This window comes from Staurois parvus, unplaced genomic scaffold, assembly GCF_062004578.1.
Source record: "Staurois parvus isolate SC_StPar_1 unplaced genomic scaffold, SC_StPar_1.0 ptg000184l, whole genome shotgun sequence".
Lineage (NCBI taxonomy): Eukaryota > Metazoa > Chordata > Amphibia > Anura > Ranidae > Staurois > Staurois parvus.
This window is the reverse complement of record NW_028317980.1, coordinates 7991267-8006845: the sequence shown is the minus strand read 5'-3', so window position 1 is coordinate 8006845 and position 15579 is coordinate 7991267. Positions and strand designations below refer to the sequence as shown.

Below are 15579 nucleotides of genomic sequence, written 5' to 3'. Positions count from 1 at the left end.
TTTCATATAGTGTAAAGAGTCTCCTGTTGATGCGGCCAGAAATGTAAAGTGGTTCTAAAGGCTAAAGGTTTTTTACCTTAATGCATTTTAAAACCTTATGAATGCAGCTAGAACCCCCCCCCCCCGAACCCCCATATAATTACCTGAGCCTGATCTCAATCAAGCGATGTGCATGAGAGCAGCAGCTCTCTCCCTCCTCATAGGCCCAGAGACCAATGGCTCCTGCTGCTGTCAGTCACAGCCAGTGAGGACAGGGTAAGGGGCGGGGCGGGGCTGAACTGTGCTCTGTGTGTTTATGGACACATACAGCCAGCTTGGGAGTGAGCCTGCAAGAGTGCCCCCCCATAGCAATCGGCTTGCTATGGCGGGCACTCGGCATGGGGGACAAGTCAGAAGTGCCAGTGGGAGACCCAAAAAAAGGAGGATCGGGCTGCTCTGTGCAAAACCATTTCGCAAAGCAGGCACGTATAAAATGTTTATTTAAAAAAAAAAATTGTAATTTTACAATCCCTTTAATGCCGTTCTGTGCACTCTGCAGTATTATCCTGAGCAGTGTTATCGGCTTCGCTCAGTGCAGCTTCGTGGACTGCAAAACACCTCCTACCTATGTTATGGAAGTGTTACCAGCAGAGACTCCAGGTGAAAATAAAGTGGGGGGTGGGGAGGAGCCTGAAAAAACTGACAATGAATTTAAAGCCCAGTTCCCGGAAACATGAAAATTTACCCTTTCAGTGAAACTTGTTCCTTGTACTGCAACGGAAACTGCTTATTTAGGTTAGAGGAGGAGCACGTTAACTTACCTAAACCTCTGCTCCCCTGGCAGATAGTGCTACCCCATGCTCTGGCGATGGACTGTTCAACGTCATTGCGTCCAATGCGGGGCTTTGGACATTGTATTGGTCTGGATGACATCAGGATGTTTGACCGCTGGAGCATAGGGGAGGAGACACTGCGGTGATCGGTCTAGCAGCCGGGAGGAGCGGGTGAGTAAATCTACTTTAAAAAGTCCCCTAGACCTAGATGAGCAATAAACGCTTGCAGTGTGGCTGCAGTACCACTGCAACCTATCGGTTTTATGCTTCCTGGACTTTTAACAGCTGCTAGGCTGCAATTCATTACATTTTTGTTCTAGGGATTACGTGCACCTAAAGCACACCACCTAGGTCAGGTGTTCAAACTGGCAGCCCTCCAACTGTTGCGAAATTACAAGTCCCATTATGCCTCTGCCTTTGGGAGTCATGCGTGTAACTGTCAATCCTGCAATGCCTCATGGGACTTGTAGTTTGCCAACAGCTGGAGGGGCCGCCAGCTTGACACCCGTGTTCTGGGTAATGACACAAAAGGGCTGGATTTTGTTGTTCAGAGGTCCGAGGCATGCCTACGGCTACTCTGGCTTCCGATCATTGGAATTGATCTAAAACCATTATTATTATACAGTATTTATATAGCGCCAACAGTTCACTCAGCGCTGTACATTACAATGGGAGACAATACATGAGACAGTACAATAACAATACAATGCGATACACGAGGGGTTAGAGGGCCCTGCTCCTTGGAGCTTACAATCTAGGACTGTCAGTATACCACATTGGCTCCTTTTGGTTGTATCACCTCTTCCAAAGAATTTGCATTCTTCTGGATTGTGGAAGCTGGTTGAGTGGACCAAAGGCTTTAGTAAGTTATGATTTACCTCGTGTGACTGTGGAGTTGACTTTAGTTACTTTAACATAATAAAAACCTTCCCTTATCTTTTACTGTGTTTTTAATTGTATTATTTTTCCGTGGCTCTATAAACATTGTAGGCACTGTATTTAATTTTCCAATTTTAGGGCTGCAGTTCTGTAGTAGACAGGAGGTTGGGGATAGTCGATGCTGGATAGTCGATGCTGTACGGTACTTAGATCTTTCTGTGATGGAAATTTAAGGTTTTCTACCATGATGTTTCTTGCTATCCTTGCAGCACTAGTAGGCTACTCTGTGGAAGAGTTGAAAAAAACCTGTACTGAGAGAAATATAGGGGGAGATTTACTAAAACTGGAGCGTGCAAAATCTGGTGCATCCATGCATAGAAACCAATCCGCTTCCAGGATTTATTGTTAAACTTTAATTAACCTCCCTGGCGGTATTCCCGAGTGTAGCTCGGGGTAAAATTTGAGTACCAAGAGCGGTAACCCCGAGCTACACTCGGGCTTACCATGCGGCGTTGCTCAGGGAGTCCCTGCAGCGCTTACCTTGTCCTTCGCTCCCACGATGTGTCCCCTGCAGCGTCCCCAGCCATCTCCTCCGGCCGATGCCGGGCATCCGGCTTCCGTGTTCCGCTCCCTGTGACGTCGGGACGTACGGGCGCCGGCGGCAAATTTGGAATTTTTAAAAAATGTAATTTTTTTTAAAATGATTATTATATAGTAAAACATTGCTATTTCAATGCATTTCACATATATTTTGTACCTACTGCTTTGTCCTGCGCCCTGCCTGCATTTTGACTGTTCTTTCTGCCTGGAAACTTAAGAAAAGTCCATGGCGTCCAAAAAAGCGTCCCTTTACGTCAAAAGCGGTTTTAGACCGGCTACAGAAAAGCGATAGTAAATCAGAACCACTTGCAGAATTGAGTGATAATGATTCGTGGGGGAAATTCCTCATCAGACACTGAAAACGATTTTGCGACTTTGCTCAGCGATGTGCGAATTTGCCTCTGTATTTCAAATTTCAGTGTTTTTGGTTTGATTATATTATTGAATTAAATATATTATTATTATAATATTTTTTATGATTATTTATTAAATTATAATTTATGATTTCGTGTTTCAAATTTTATCATACCCGGGATGTTTACTAGACTCTTGTTCGGACAGATTTCAGTGAGTTATTCCTAAAAATTACAGCCTACAATAAAAAACTACATATTTCCATGCAAAAAAATGGTACCGCTTTCAGCACAAAAAATCGGAAATAATCATACCGCTAAGGAGGTTAAACAAACTGAAGTTTACTGAACTGATTGTTTACTATGCACAACTGCTCCAGTTTCTTAATATTCCAGTTTTAGTAAATCTCCCCCATAGTTACAGATCCTCTCAGTTTACACGTGAAATAATTAAACCTGACCTACTAATAATTTTCTAAATCTGCATAAGTTCCTGACATGTCACAACGTACCTAACAGTATAAACTGTCCCTGAGCTCTGTTTATGTGACCAGTCTGATTAGATGTCATCGGTCTGCTGCTGGCAGGAGGAAGTATTTCTTCAGTCTCCTCTAATCCAGTGATCACTATGACTGCATATTTGTAGAAAGTTACCACCAAGAACTGCACAGGCACCATGATTTACTTGACACTGTCATGTGATCCAGAATAGCAGTCCAGGATGTAGATGGTGACCATGGCTGATGCCTAAACAAAGATATTACTGTCCTTCTGAAGATAAAGCAGATGAAGCCTTTGTCCTAGGGGAGTATTGGTATCCATGTGAGAAGTAATAGGTACCTGAATGTGTTAAGCTGGCCATACATTATACAATTTCCGTGTTCAATTTGGTTTAGTAGTTCAAGGGGCCTTGCCTGATTGTGTACAAATTGTTTAGGTTTGACTTCATTTTCTATGGTTTTGGTAAATCTAGTGGAAAATTGTTCAACAAAATGTTACAATGTATGGCCAGCCTTAAACTTGCACATTCTTTAGCATACATGTTCTAAAACTCGTCCATGTGTGGCCATGCATCCTAAACTTGGCATACCCTAGCAAGTCTCACTCGGTGTAAAGCAATGTTTAACCTTTTTTATGTACTATAAGAAGCTGTGCTGCTTGCTGCATGTGACACATTGGAGGCATTGGTCATGGCACATTTTGAAGAGAAAGTTCCCTGTGCTGATTATTGATGGCTTTCCAAGTAGAAGGAAAGTCATCATGGATTATTTCAGTGATTTCAGCAGATCCTAATTTTAAATTATATCTAACTTTCCATCAGTGCAAGTTTATTAAACATGATACAACATTCTGTAGTTCCCTTTAAAAATGCCGCTCTGTATCTGATCCTCTGTGTAGAAGCAGCACTTCTGATGCTACTGAAGGGTGTGGACCTCAGGCGGCTAGAGAACTGTCAATGGCATGAACTTCACGCTCTGTTGTGAACAGCAGTTGCCGCACCATGTTTAACAGATGTAGCAGCTTGACTTGGTCCCAGTACACAGAGCCCAGTCTGTGACGAGCATCAGCAGCTGCCTACATTTTTAGGATAGCGAGGAAAATGCAGCAATGTCGATGTCCAGTCTATAAGAAGAGACACAGATGTCACATAGCTGCCCTATTATGACCGTAATTGCATTATAAACCTGAGTTTAGTCTATTACTTTAGTGCTTATTGACTTATATCAGCCTATATTATATAATTAACTGCTCCGTGTGAGACACTATCACAACAACCGCCGTGGGGTGTGTGTATATTTATATTTATTATGTGTGTGTGTGTGTGTATATATATATATATATATATATATATATGTATGTGTGTGTATATATGTATGTGTGTTTGTGTATGTGTGTGTATATATGTATGTGTGTTTGTGTGTGTGTGTGTGTGTGTGTATGTATGTATGTATGTGTGTGTGTGTGTGTGTGTGTATGTATGTATGTATGTGTGTGTGTGTGTGTATATGTATATATATATATATATATATATATGTATATATATATGTAAACTTTTTTTTCCGGTTTTTAATTTTATTTAAGGTACTTGTATAGCACGGTCAATTTACGCAGCGCATTACATATGTATAGTGCATTCACATCAGTCTCTAACCCTCAAGGGACATACAATCTAAGGTCCCTAACTTACATTCATACATACACATACTAGGGCCAATTTAGACAGGAGCCAATTAACCTACCAGCATGTCTTTTGGAGTGTGGAAGAAAACCGGAGTACCCAGAGGAAACCCACGCAGGCACAGGGTTAACATACATATACACATTTTTCCCATTTATTTAAAGCAAAACCTTTTTCCCAGGAGGTTGTCTGGGGTGCACAAATGGTTGTGGTTTGAGGTCATAGGTTAGGCTGAAGAAATGTCTAAGCTGACTCTAATACTGCACTGTGACGTGTCTCTATGGAAGATCTCCTTGGGGTAAAATCCTGGTTTAACAGAATATCATACTCCCCCCATTATGGTTTACAGAAATAAGAACCTCATGCTGCTCACCTTTTTAATGCTTTTGCAATGATTCTCCTTGACCACCTTTTTGGCCGCCATGTCAGTTGTACTTCACTATACAGTTTTTGCACATGATGAACTTTTGGGCCAATAAATATGAATCTGAAATAAACTGAATTCTTTGTTCTTGTTTCACAGATTTTGGCACAGAAAGCAAGAAGTGGAAAACTGTTACCAGAAGAGTATCAAGGAGGCTCATTCAGGTATGAAGAAACATCTCAGATACACATGAAGTGGGTCCAAGAAGAGCAGAGACTATCATTAGATTTAAGGAGACCTCATTTCCAATAATTTGCGTGTCAGCAATGTCTCCTGCTTTCAGTAAATGTCATTGTTATAAGACTGAGTACTTCAAAATATTTTAAAGGTATACCCAAACATAGTTAGATAATGGTAAACCAGTTTATTTTGGGCTCTTAAAAAGTTTTTCTCTTGCTTTCCCATATATTTAAATTGCTTCTGTGTGGGTTCAGAGAGGAGTACCTCAAATGAGTCATACAAACGCTGAGTTTGGTTCCAGTCTTTAGTAGAGTCTAAAGTAGTCTTTGGTAGATGGCAAAATTCATCCTACGCATTTCAGGGGATGTGGCTTCCCCTTCTTCAGGGGTCATGTATAGCTGTAGCTTACCACAAACGTTGCACTATGACAGTATCGAAACTTGAAAATGTTTTTTTCTCAGTTACACTGTCACTTATATTCCCCATGTAAGCGTCACTGACATTTTGTGCAACTAAAACCACGCTTGACCCTGAAGAAGGAAAGGGGGGGGGGGTCAAATTCCTCAATACGTTTTGGATGTAATATTTTACTGCTTACCAATAAAGTCTGGAATCAAACCATGCGTTTGCACGTCTTTTACTTTTGTTGCTCCTCACCGCAACCACACAAAAGCCTTGTTCATCTTGAAAACCAACACCAAGTCCTGGACCCTAACATAGTCCCACTAAATACAGCCAGGAGGGATCCACAAAGTTGGGTCTCCACCAGTCGAGTTAAAACATATTTATAAATCTATCCAGCACTGCCATTGACACCCACATATATTTGCACAGCACCCTCTTTAAAGTGATTGTGAAGCTTTACCTTTTTAAAATTAAAATATTAAACATCTCATACTTACCTGCTGTGTGCAATGGTTTAGCACAGAGCAGCCTCGATCCTCCTCTACTTGGGTCCCCCTCTGGTTTTTCTGGCTCCTCCCTTCAGCGAGTGCCCCCATAAGAAGCCACTTCCTATGGGGACACTCATGCAGGGTCACTCCTGAGCCCCGCTGCATGCGTCCATAAACAGACAACAGGACTTGGCCCCGTCCCCTGCTCCCTCATCAGAGTTTGATTGACAGCAGCAGGAGCCAACGGATCCTGCTGTTATCGATCTGCCCTGTGAGGGGAGAGAGCTGCTTCTCTTGGGCACAGCGCTGGATTGCGATGGGTCTTAGGTACGTATAGGGGGAGTGGGGCGAATGCATTAAGGTAAAAAACCTTAAGGCTTTAAAACCACTTTAACTCCATCTGGCCTTAAGAGTTGTCTGCTATAGCTGAACCTAAAAAATATATTCTGTTTAGCAGTGGTTGACTGGAAACTTGAGCTGTAAAGAGAGTGGTGGCTATTCTTCCATTTCTTTGTAAGTTAAAAGCCTGTGAACCCTTACAGACCTGTAATAGGTCAAAGAGGAAGTGATTTTATAGCTTTAGATGCTTTAAACTCTGCTGTTAATTGGCTGCTGAGCAGAGCCAGCTGACATCTGGCTGATGATAAAAGTAATGATTTCCAGGCATGCAATGTATCTTGTCACTGCTGCATTTACTTTGCATATATTCAGGTAATTTACATTAGTAGTAACTGCTGCTCATTTTAAAAGCAACATGTTATAAACACGAAATCCCACTTAAAATGTATCCGTCCACCCAAAAACTGGTATATCAAGTTTTTATTAACTTTAAAATACAGATGCTGGATGCTCAAATGTTGTTTATGTTGAATGCGGGATGAAATGTGTTGTTTTTGTTTTTTCATCATTAACCTCTTTTTCGTTCTGTAGTATCTCCAATCTTGGCATGTTTGGGATTACTGGATTCAGCGCAGTAATAAACCCTCCACAGTCCTGCATCCTGGCGGTTGGACGCTCCCGAACTGAGCTGGCCATGGCAGAAGATGATGAAGGCAAGCCCCAAATCTGTCAGAAAGAGTTGATGAGCGTTACGCTGTCTAGTGATGGTCGCCTGGTGGACGATGAATTGGCGTCTATGTTCCTGGATCGGTTCCGAGCCAACTTGGAGAACCCAATCAGATGTGCCCTAGTGTGAATGAATGTATATTGTACCTCGTATGGAAAATGTTACAGAATTACAATAACTACAAGCGAACAAATTGTGCCAGGTGGATTAATAAAGCAAACTAACTTATTGGAAATGGCTCACTGTGAAATGTTATTTTTCTGTTTTGTTTAGAATAGAAAATGACTATTTAATTGGCTTGATGAAAATTAAAGCAAATATATTGATTAGAGGCCGGCTATATCACCTATCCATTTTCTAGATACCAATGACATCATTGACAGAACATCCTACTCATTCACTAGAAACTGGTGACATCACTAATAGTGCAGCCTATCCATTTATTTGAGAACACTGACATCACTAACCATGCAGTCTATACTTTATCATATTTCCTAGAAACACAATAGAAGACCAGGGTGACCCTTAAAAGTATCATTATATCAATCTTTGAAATATCCATTAATAGTGCTCACCTTTTCATTTGGTTTAGATAACACATAAGTGTGATCATGGTAATTAGTTTATAGAGAAACTTCTAAAACTGGGAGTAAATTCCTCCTCTTTACCCATTGTTAACAAGGTATCTTCTATGTGTAGCGATACCCACGTAGGAGCTAGCAGTTAGGTCCCTGAAGTCTATTCCCAAAGTCTGCCCTGCAGCCAGGCATACAAACACAGCTTCTCTTTGGCTCAGTAAACAGTCCAGGGACATTTTTATTTTTGTGGGGTTTTTTTATTTTTAGGGATGGGGATGAGTAGGATGCTCCAAAAAGAACTGATGAGGGCACTAGCTTTCTTCTGCAGGACTGTAAGCACAATCCTTGTAGGGGCCAGTAGTAGACTTGGCTCAGATGAAGATGAAGGCACAAACTTCCTTTTTTTTTTTTAAGCCACTTGAGTATAGTCCCTTTTAACACCGAACGAGATGGATGGAGTTCTTCAGGATACCAGCCAGTATCTCTTTAGCACACACAGCTGAAGTCTCTAGCACCACAGGGGTGGTAGCAGCCCACAGTCTCCAGGAATTTTCACACCAGTCTGTACTCACAAATTATTATTATACAGTATTTATAAAGCGCCAATGGTTCGCTCAGCGCTGTACATTACAAAGGGGGACAGAACATGTGACAGAACAATACCAATACAATGCAAAACATGAGGGGATCGAAGGCCCTGCTCTTTCGAGCTTACAATCTAGGAGGGAGGGGATGGTGGCACAGGAGGAGATAGCTGTGGGGGATGGAGTGGTAGGAAGAGTGGAGGAGGTCAGCAAGTTAGCAGGGGGTAGGGTAGGCTTCCCTGAAGAGGTGGGTTTTCAGGGTGCGCCTAGAGGAGAGTAGGTGATAATCTGATGGGTTGGGGCAGGGAGTTCCAGAGGATGGGTGACACCCTGGAGAAGTGCTGGAGGTGGGCATGGGAGAAGGAGACCAGGGAACTAGAGAGAAGGAGGTCTTGTGAGGAGCGGAGTGTGCGTGCTGGGCGGTACTTGGATATTAGGTCAGTGATCTAGTACGGGGCAGTATGGTGGATGGCTTTGTACGTCAGTGTTAGGATTTTGAATTTGATCCGTTGCGCAATCGGAAGCCAGTGGAGGGATTGGCAGAGGGGGGTGGCGGAGATGGAGCGGTTGGAAAGGTGAATGAGTCTGGCAGCCGTATTCAGGATCGACTGAAGCGGGGATAGCCTGTGGTGAGGCAGGCCAGTGAGGAGGGAGTTGCAGTAATCGAGTCGTGATATGATGAGGGAGTGGATGAGCTGTTTAGTGGTTTCTGGGGTTAGGAACGTGCGGATTTTGGCGATGTTGCGGAGGTGGAGTCTGCATGAGTTTGTTAAAGATTGGACTTGGGGCTGGAAGGATGTCTTCAGATGAATGGATGCCTCCTTTCAAAGTCCTTCAGACACCTCCACCAGTGACCTCAAACCAGACCCTCATATGAGTCTGTCAGCTTTCAGGCCTCTCAGCTGAGGCCTCATGAACAGCAAGCACATGGCAAGACAGCAGGCCCTCTAGGCTGTACTTCTCCAGGACGAGACTAGAATGCCCCAGGTCTCAGACTATTTATACCCATTTCCCAGCTGACACCTGTGTAGGGCCCACCAAGATTGGCTGGGACAGTATAAATATTCATCCTGTCCATTTACATTACTCCACACCTATGTTCCACAACTATCCAGGAGGGTTTGGAGACTTAAAGTGAGAGCAATTAAATCTGCAGCCTATGGGCTAGTTCACACCACATGTAGTCCAGTGCATTTTTTTCTGCATCAAAAACACATGGAAAGTAGGTTATATGGTTTCTAATGGCATAGTTCACACCAGTGCAGTCAGTTCCAGGACGTTCCAGTTCCAGAAAAAAAAGAGTAGAACATGCTGCATTTTTCCTGCACTGGACTGTACTAGAACGTGATAAAAACACACTAGAATACAACAAAAATGCACCAGACCCCAGTACAGTGGAAAAAAGTATCTGGAATGAATCCAAAAACGCATCGGAACGGGCGGACTGACCATTTGTAAACTCGGGCACCGCCCGAGGGCCGGGGTCAGTTGGGGGCCCCATGAGATGCTATTGCCATGATGCGTTACCTACATGGCCATTCGCTCGTTTCCCAATAGTCATACTTGGAGGCTATTCTGTTTTATTCAGCGATATTGCCATCCACATGTAGCACCCTTCTAACTAGGAGTAGATCGATTTAGTTCTGGCTCACTGTATCCAGTGGAGCTATGTTTCTGTTAGGTAAATTTAGGTGGTCTCACTGTAATCAGTGTGGCTGCAGTTCTGGGTAAGGAAAATTTCGTTCCAGCTCACTGTAGCCAGTGCAGCTGCATGAGTTTGTTCTATGTCTCACAAAAACACACTCCAGATCTGTTCTGTTTCTGCACATGCATTTTTAATGCATTCCGATGCAGGGGCGGACTGACAACTCATGGGGCCCCTGGGCAATAGGGGATCATGGGGCCCCTGTGTCCTTGCCCAAACTCAAAAAAGCCTATGAAAAAGGTACCAGGGGCATCTCATGGGGCCCCCTACTGACCCCGAGCCCTCGGGCAGTGCCCGAGTTTCCAAATGGTCATGAGCAATGAACACCTGACAGGGGTTCTAACTACTCACCACTCTATCCTATGTAATAGAATTTTTGGATATACTGTAAAGTACTTATTTCTAAATGGCCAATGTTTTAGCCAAGTCCTCAGTCTTTGTGTTGGAGGAAAGGCTCGCTGTCGAATTCATTATGGAGGGAGAACTTTAATTTTGCTGCCCTTTGCACTTCAACTCTCTCTGATCTGATTTAACCAACTCGTTGCTGAAGAATGTCAGATGCTTGTGTATAATAAACCAATGAAATTCTGCATTGAGTTAATAAAGTAGCTGTCCTGCTTGGTACTACAGCAGTGTCTCCTCCATCACCAACTAGTGTGCTGACCTAAAATGTGTATGCCAGGCGGAGTGCCAGCCCCTGTATCTGCCTGACTCAATGGATCTCTTGTATTGCACTGAAGCATGGCCTGTTTGTGGCAGTTGGCCAGCCTTTTCCTGTTGTATCTCTGAGCTGCTGTTGTATGTTGATTGCTGTCCTTTGTATCTGTTCCTAGGTGAACCAATCACACTTATCCAGTGCAGCTTCCCAGGCTTAAAGCTGAACACCAGGCAACAGCTAATGACACAGATGAATACACAAAAAGGAGTTGTATTAGCTTCTAAGGATGTGTATCTCTATCCATCCAGTCCTGAGGTTTACACAGCTCTACCACCCACAGAGGTCCTGGCAGGCCAGGAGACTTGCATTTTGTTTTGCTGCAGGTAAGCAATACTTACTTGCCTTGTCCTTCCCCCAGCCTGTGACTGGACAGTAAAAGGAGAAGCAGCAGTCTGATGAGCTCATCTCTGTCCTGCTCTTCTCCTATAAGTAGTCCTTGTTAGCACATGAGAATAACTGATTGGCTCCTTGTGCAGCTTCTCCCTCTTTCAGTCTGAGCTCTACTGTACAGAGGGGACTCCAAGAGGCAAATACGTGGTCCAAATCAGGTACTTACACTGCTTGCAATAAAAAAAATTAATATGAGTGAGCTGTATTATGCTGGAAAGATGGAAAACTGCTTGCTTATAGGAATCAATGGTGCCCTGGAAAGATGGGCCAACAAGCCACACAGTAAAGATCGATGGAATGGGAGGCACTGTAAGTATTACAGCAGACAGTATAGTAAAAACTTCAAAGCTAAAGTGAAAATCAATGGAATGGAAGGCACTGTAAGTATTACAGCAGACTGTATAGTAAACACTTCAAGGCCAAGTTCAAGCAGAGGAACTATCTAAGCTAGCCTTTTTCAACCAGAGTTGCCTTCTGGCTTCTTCGGGGTACCTTGGCAAAATGCCTATAAATTGCTCAAAAATTGTCAACAATGGATCATGCCTGCCTTTTTTTTTTGTTACACAAAGTCACCAGTTTTTATTGAGCAGCATTACAATCCTGGGCACCATGTGGGACAGCAGACAGCTTCCTAATAACCGATGCCATCATAGGTTGATAAGGAGGATGTTGGGCGCATTAGGACGTCCTTGTTTGTCCTTCCCCACCCCTTGTCATTATCATTGGGGTCACGTTAGCTGAATGAGGGAGAGAAACTGAGGGAGAAGAGAAATGCTGGTTACTAGTCTGTACCAGTGTGCAAAGGTATATTGCTTTGTAAAAAAAAAAAAAACTTAAAATTTTGGGTGTCCTACACATTTAGTGACCACTGAATTATGTAAAACTATTAGTTTAGTTTTTTACATTTTAGAAGGGGGTGCCTTGAGATTGTGCATGATTGTCAGGCACCGCCCGGCGGGATCTCTAGTGACCCACAGAATAGGATTCCCCAGGGCGCGGAGTCTAAGCCCCAGTCTGCCTTTTCACCAGAGCCCCTGATGGTGGGGATGGACTTGGTGCGAGACTGAAACCAGGTCGCGACCCCTGAGTGCACCCAACTGTGGTAGAGGGGTCCCGCTGAGGGTACGTGGCGGGGGGGTGAGCCTGCTGTGAAGAGGCTGACAAGTCCAGGTCCCGAGCGGGATGGATGGATCACAGTCAAAAGGTCCAGGTCCCGAGCGGGATGGATGGATGACAGTTAGGAGTGAGCGTAGTGAGACTAGCCAGGTCGGTAATGGTGGAGGCAGGTAGGTACCAAACAGTAGACAGAGAGCAGGTGGGTCACGAGCCAAGGTTCAGCAACGAGAGGTCCAATAGTAATATAACAACAGGCAGGAGAGTAGTCAGGGACGAGCCGGGGGTCAGAGCAGGAGAAGGTCAACACAAATCAGGACAAGCAGGATCGGCAACAGGAACACACTTCAGAACACGGGTACAGGAACTAGACCTTGCGGCAACCTAGTCACCGTCTGGCCAGTTTATGTAGTGCGCCCTGCACAGTCATTGGTGCAATAACCGACGCCCAGGTCCTAGTGCCTGCACATTAGTGCACCTAGGCAATCTGTGTATGTGCAGACCTGTGCGCTGCTGCGAGACCCGCAGTCCCTGACAATGATTGTAAAGAGTGCCTTGACTACAAAAAAGTTGAGTAACACTGATCTAGATAATTAATACTCCAAAGGCTTTGCTGCCATTTCTTTGAATTTGTATGTTCTCCGCATATACAAAGCCAATTTACCCTTTCTGCCTGGCTTAGAATTTCAACAATGTACATGGGTGGAGTTTCCCTTTAAGGTAGCAGGCTATCCCTGATAACCTCTACAAGCTGCAGGTTACTAGAGCCTGATGGAAGCTGTCTATGAGTCTATAATGCTTCCTGCTTCATGCTCGTATGAGCTTTGTGCAGAGTACACACCCTGAATCTTCGGTGAATGGCTCCATCCATGTGGAATGCATTTTTACTGTTTGACTTAATGCAGATGCTTCACTTTCCTCATCTGCTATTTTTATCCTTGGGATGACATCCTGTGCAGAATAAATTAGCTCTTTGGATCGGTGCCTTTGTTTTAGCTCATGTCATTGCTGTATGTAATATCTGGCCATGCATTCAGAGTTATTATGAACTTTATCGATCGGGTTCAGTGCTGAGTCCTTTTTTTGTGACAAGCGACTTACACTTCTTTTGCTGTGTCTTAGATAATGGGAAGTTTTACATTAATTTTCAGGGATACCATACAGGTCACTTGAAGTGTCTAAGCACACAACATGTAATGCTCTTTTAAAATTCTAAATAAGTCCCAAATCTAGTTAATATGTGATGCACAAGCCTCATAAAGTAAATGAAATCTTCATTTACCTGCCCTTGACTGAGCCAGATTCTCCTTCCTTTGTGTCTCATGCACTCGCCCTCCCAGACACTGCAGCTCACAGTGGGAGAGTTTCAGCAGTGCATGAAGTGCTGTCATTCATAAGACTAGGTGTGGCCAGGGTTGATTGACAAGCTACAGCAGGGTTTCCCAACTAGGGTTCCTCCAGAGGTTTCTATGGGTTCCTTGAGCAATTTCTGCCTCTCAGATAGGTTCCTACTGACACCATTGATCTTTTTTAGCCATCTGTAGGGAGGGAATTCTTCCAAATGACCACACATGTAAGGGAAATTCTTCCCACTGACCATCACACTAATGTATCATGAGTTGTAGATATAGTAATTTTTAGCAGGGGTTCCCTGAAAATAGAACATTATTTCAAAGGTTCGTTTGTGTTGAAAAAGTTGAGAAAAGCTGAGATGCAGGCTTGTAAATCAGCAGTGAAAATGCTGATAGCCACGCCCCCTGCCACATTGTTCACCCCTCTGTAGTGCAAGAAAGCACCGTCTACATGAGATTGGCAAATCTGCTCTGAGTTCAGGAGCAGTGCAGCATTGTTCCCACAGCATCACAGTAAGCTGTATTAGGTGGAATTCACTGGCAGGTTCAACGGCTCTTTTCAGGAAGACTTTCAGAAATCTGTAAGTGCAGATGCATCAATAATTAAGTGCTGAAGCACATTTTTTTTTTCTGGGAGGCCATAGCTCTACCTTAAGAACCACCTGCCCAATTGACACAACACATTGATAAAGTGGTTTTAAAATTGCTATATAAAAAAAGGATCTGTGGTAAAGCTGGAAGGAGGAGGGTCTGGTCAAGCAAGCAGTCAGGGTTATGTGATTGGCCTCTCCTCCAATTATAGAGCTCTCTCCGCAGCGTGAACCATAGAGAACTTTGAAGGACACCACAGACTCTAAGCTGAGGCCTGCCTTTTATGAATTGAATGTAAAATGTAGGCTGCTTTTAGCGCTGTCCTAATATTAGGGTGTTTTGGTCGGAGGTCATTACCTTCATCCACTCCCTGACCAGTACCAAGGTCCCCCAAACAGTGGAAGTGTGCTTACTGGGCCTGGTTAATGCTCTAGCATTCACTAGGGCGACTAGAACACTACTAGGTTTGTTGGTCTTCTATGCCAGAAAGGCTATAGTGTTGAAATGGAAGGCCAACCAGCTCCCAGCCAGGGGCGGACTGACAACTCATGGGGCCCCCGGGCAATAGGGGATCATGGGGCCCCTGTGTCCTTGCCCAAACTCAAAAAAGCCTATAAAAAAGGTACCAGGGGCATCTCATGGGGCCCCCTACTGAATCTGGGCCCTCGGGCAGTGCCCGAATTTCCAAATGGTCAGTCCGCCCCTGCTCCCAGCATTGAATAGCTGGAAAGTACTAGCTGACTTGGTTATTCCACTCTATAAAATGACCTATATCTCAAGGGGTGCCCAAACAAGTTTTATAAAAAATGGAACATTTGTCTGTAATTGCTCTCTACTGTTAACAATAATGATACATGAAAAGAGGGAGAGAGACCTTCAACTTAGGATGCTCTGCTCCTGCCCAGTGAATAGTGCTCTGTATCCAAGTTATGGTTTACTGACCCTCTGAATTTTCTTCATAATGCAGTGTAAAGTAAGTGTGTTAGCTGGTTTATGGTTACCATGACCCCTTCCAATATATGCATGCTCCTTTATGGATCCTATAACAGTCATGGTCATCGGGGAGTCGAGGTTGGTTAGTAGGTGAAGTTGTTCATTGTCTTATAGTTTCTCTTTTGTCTCTTGGTTGTACCATGTCGAGCCAGAGTACTCTTTAACTTTT

The 15579-nt window shown here is 43.8% G+C and overlaps 1 protein-coding gene across 1 annotated transcript in view; it reads left to right on the top strand.

Moving 5' to 3' along the window:
• Nucleotides 1-7621, top strand: part of LOC149462171 (pyruvate dehydrogenase protein X component, mitochondrial-like) — a gene marked incomplete at its 5' end in the record, with an annotated part of 87964 nt that extends 80343 nt beyond the window's left edge. Inside the window, 2 exons of the mRNA XM_089677357.1 lie at nucleotides 5347-5411; nucleotides 7251-7621. Coding sequence (XP_089533483.1) covers nucleotides 5347-5411; nucleotides 7251-7515 — 330 coding nt within the window. The remainder of the gene's footprint in view (nucleotides 1-5346; nucleotides 5412-7250) is intronic.
• Nucleotides 7622-15579: the final 7958 nt, after the last annotated feature.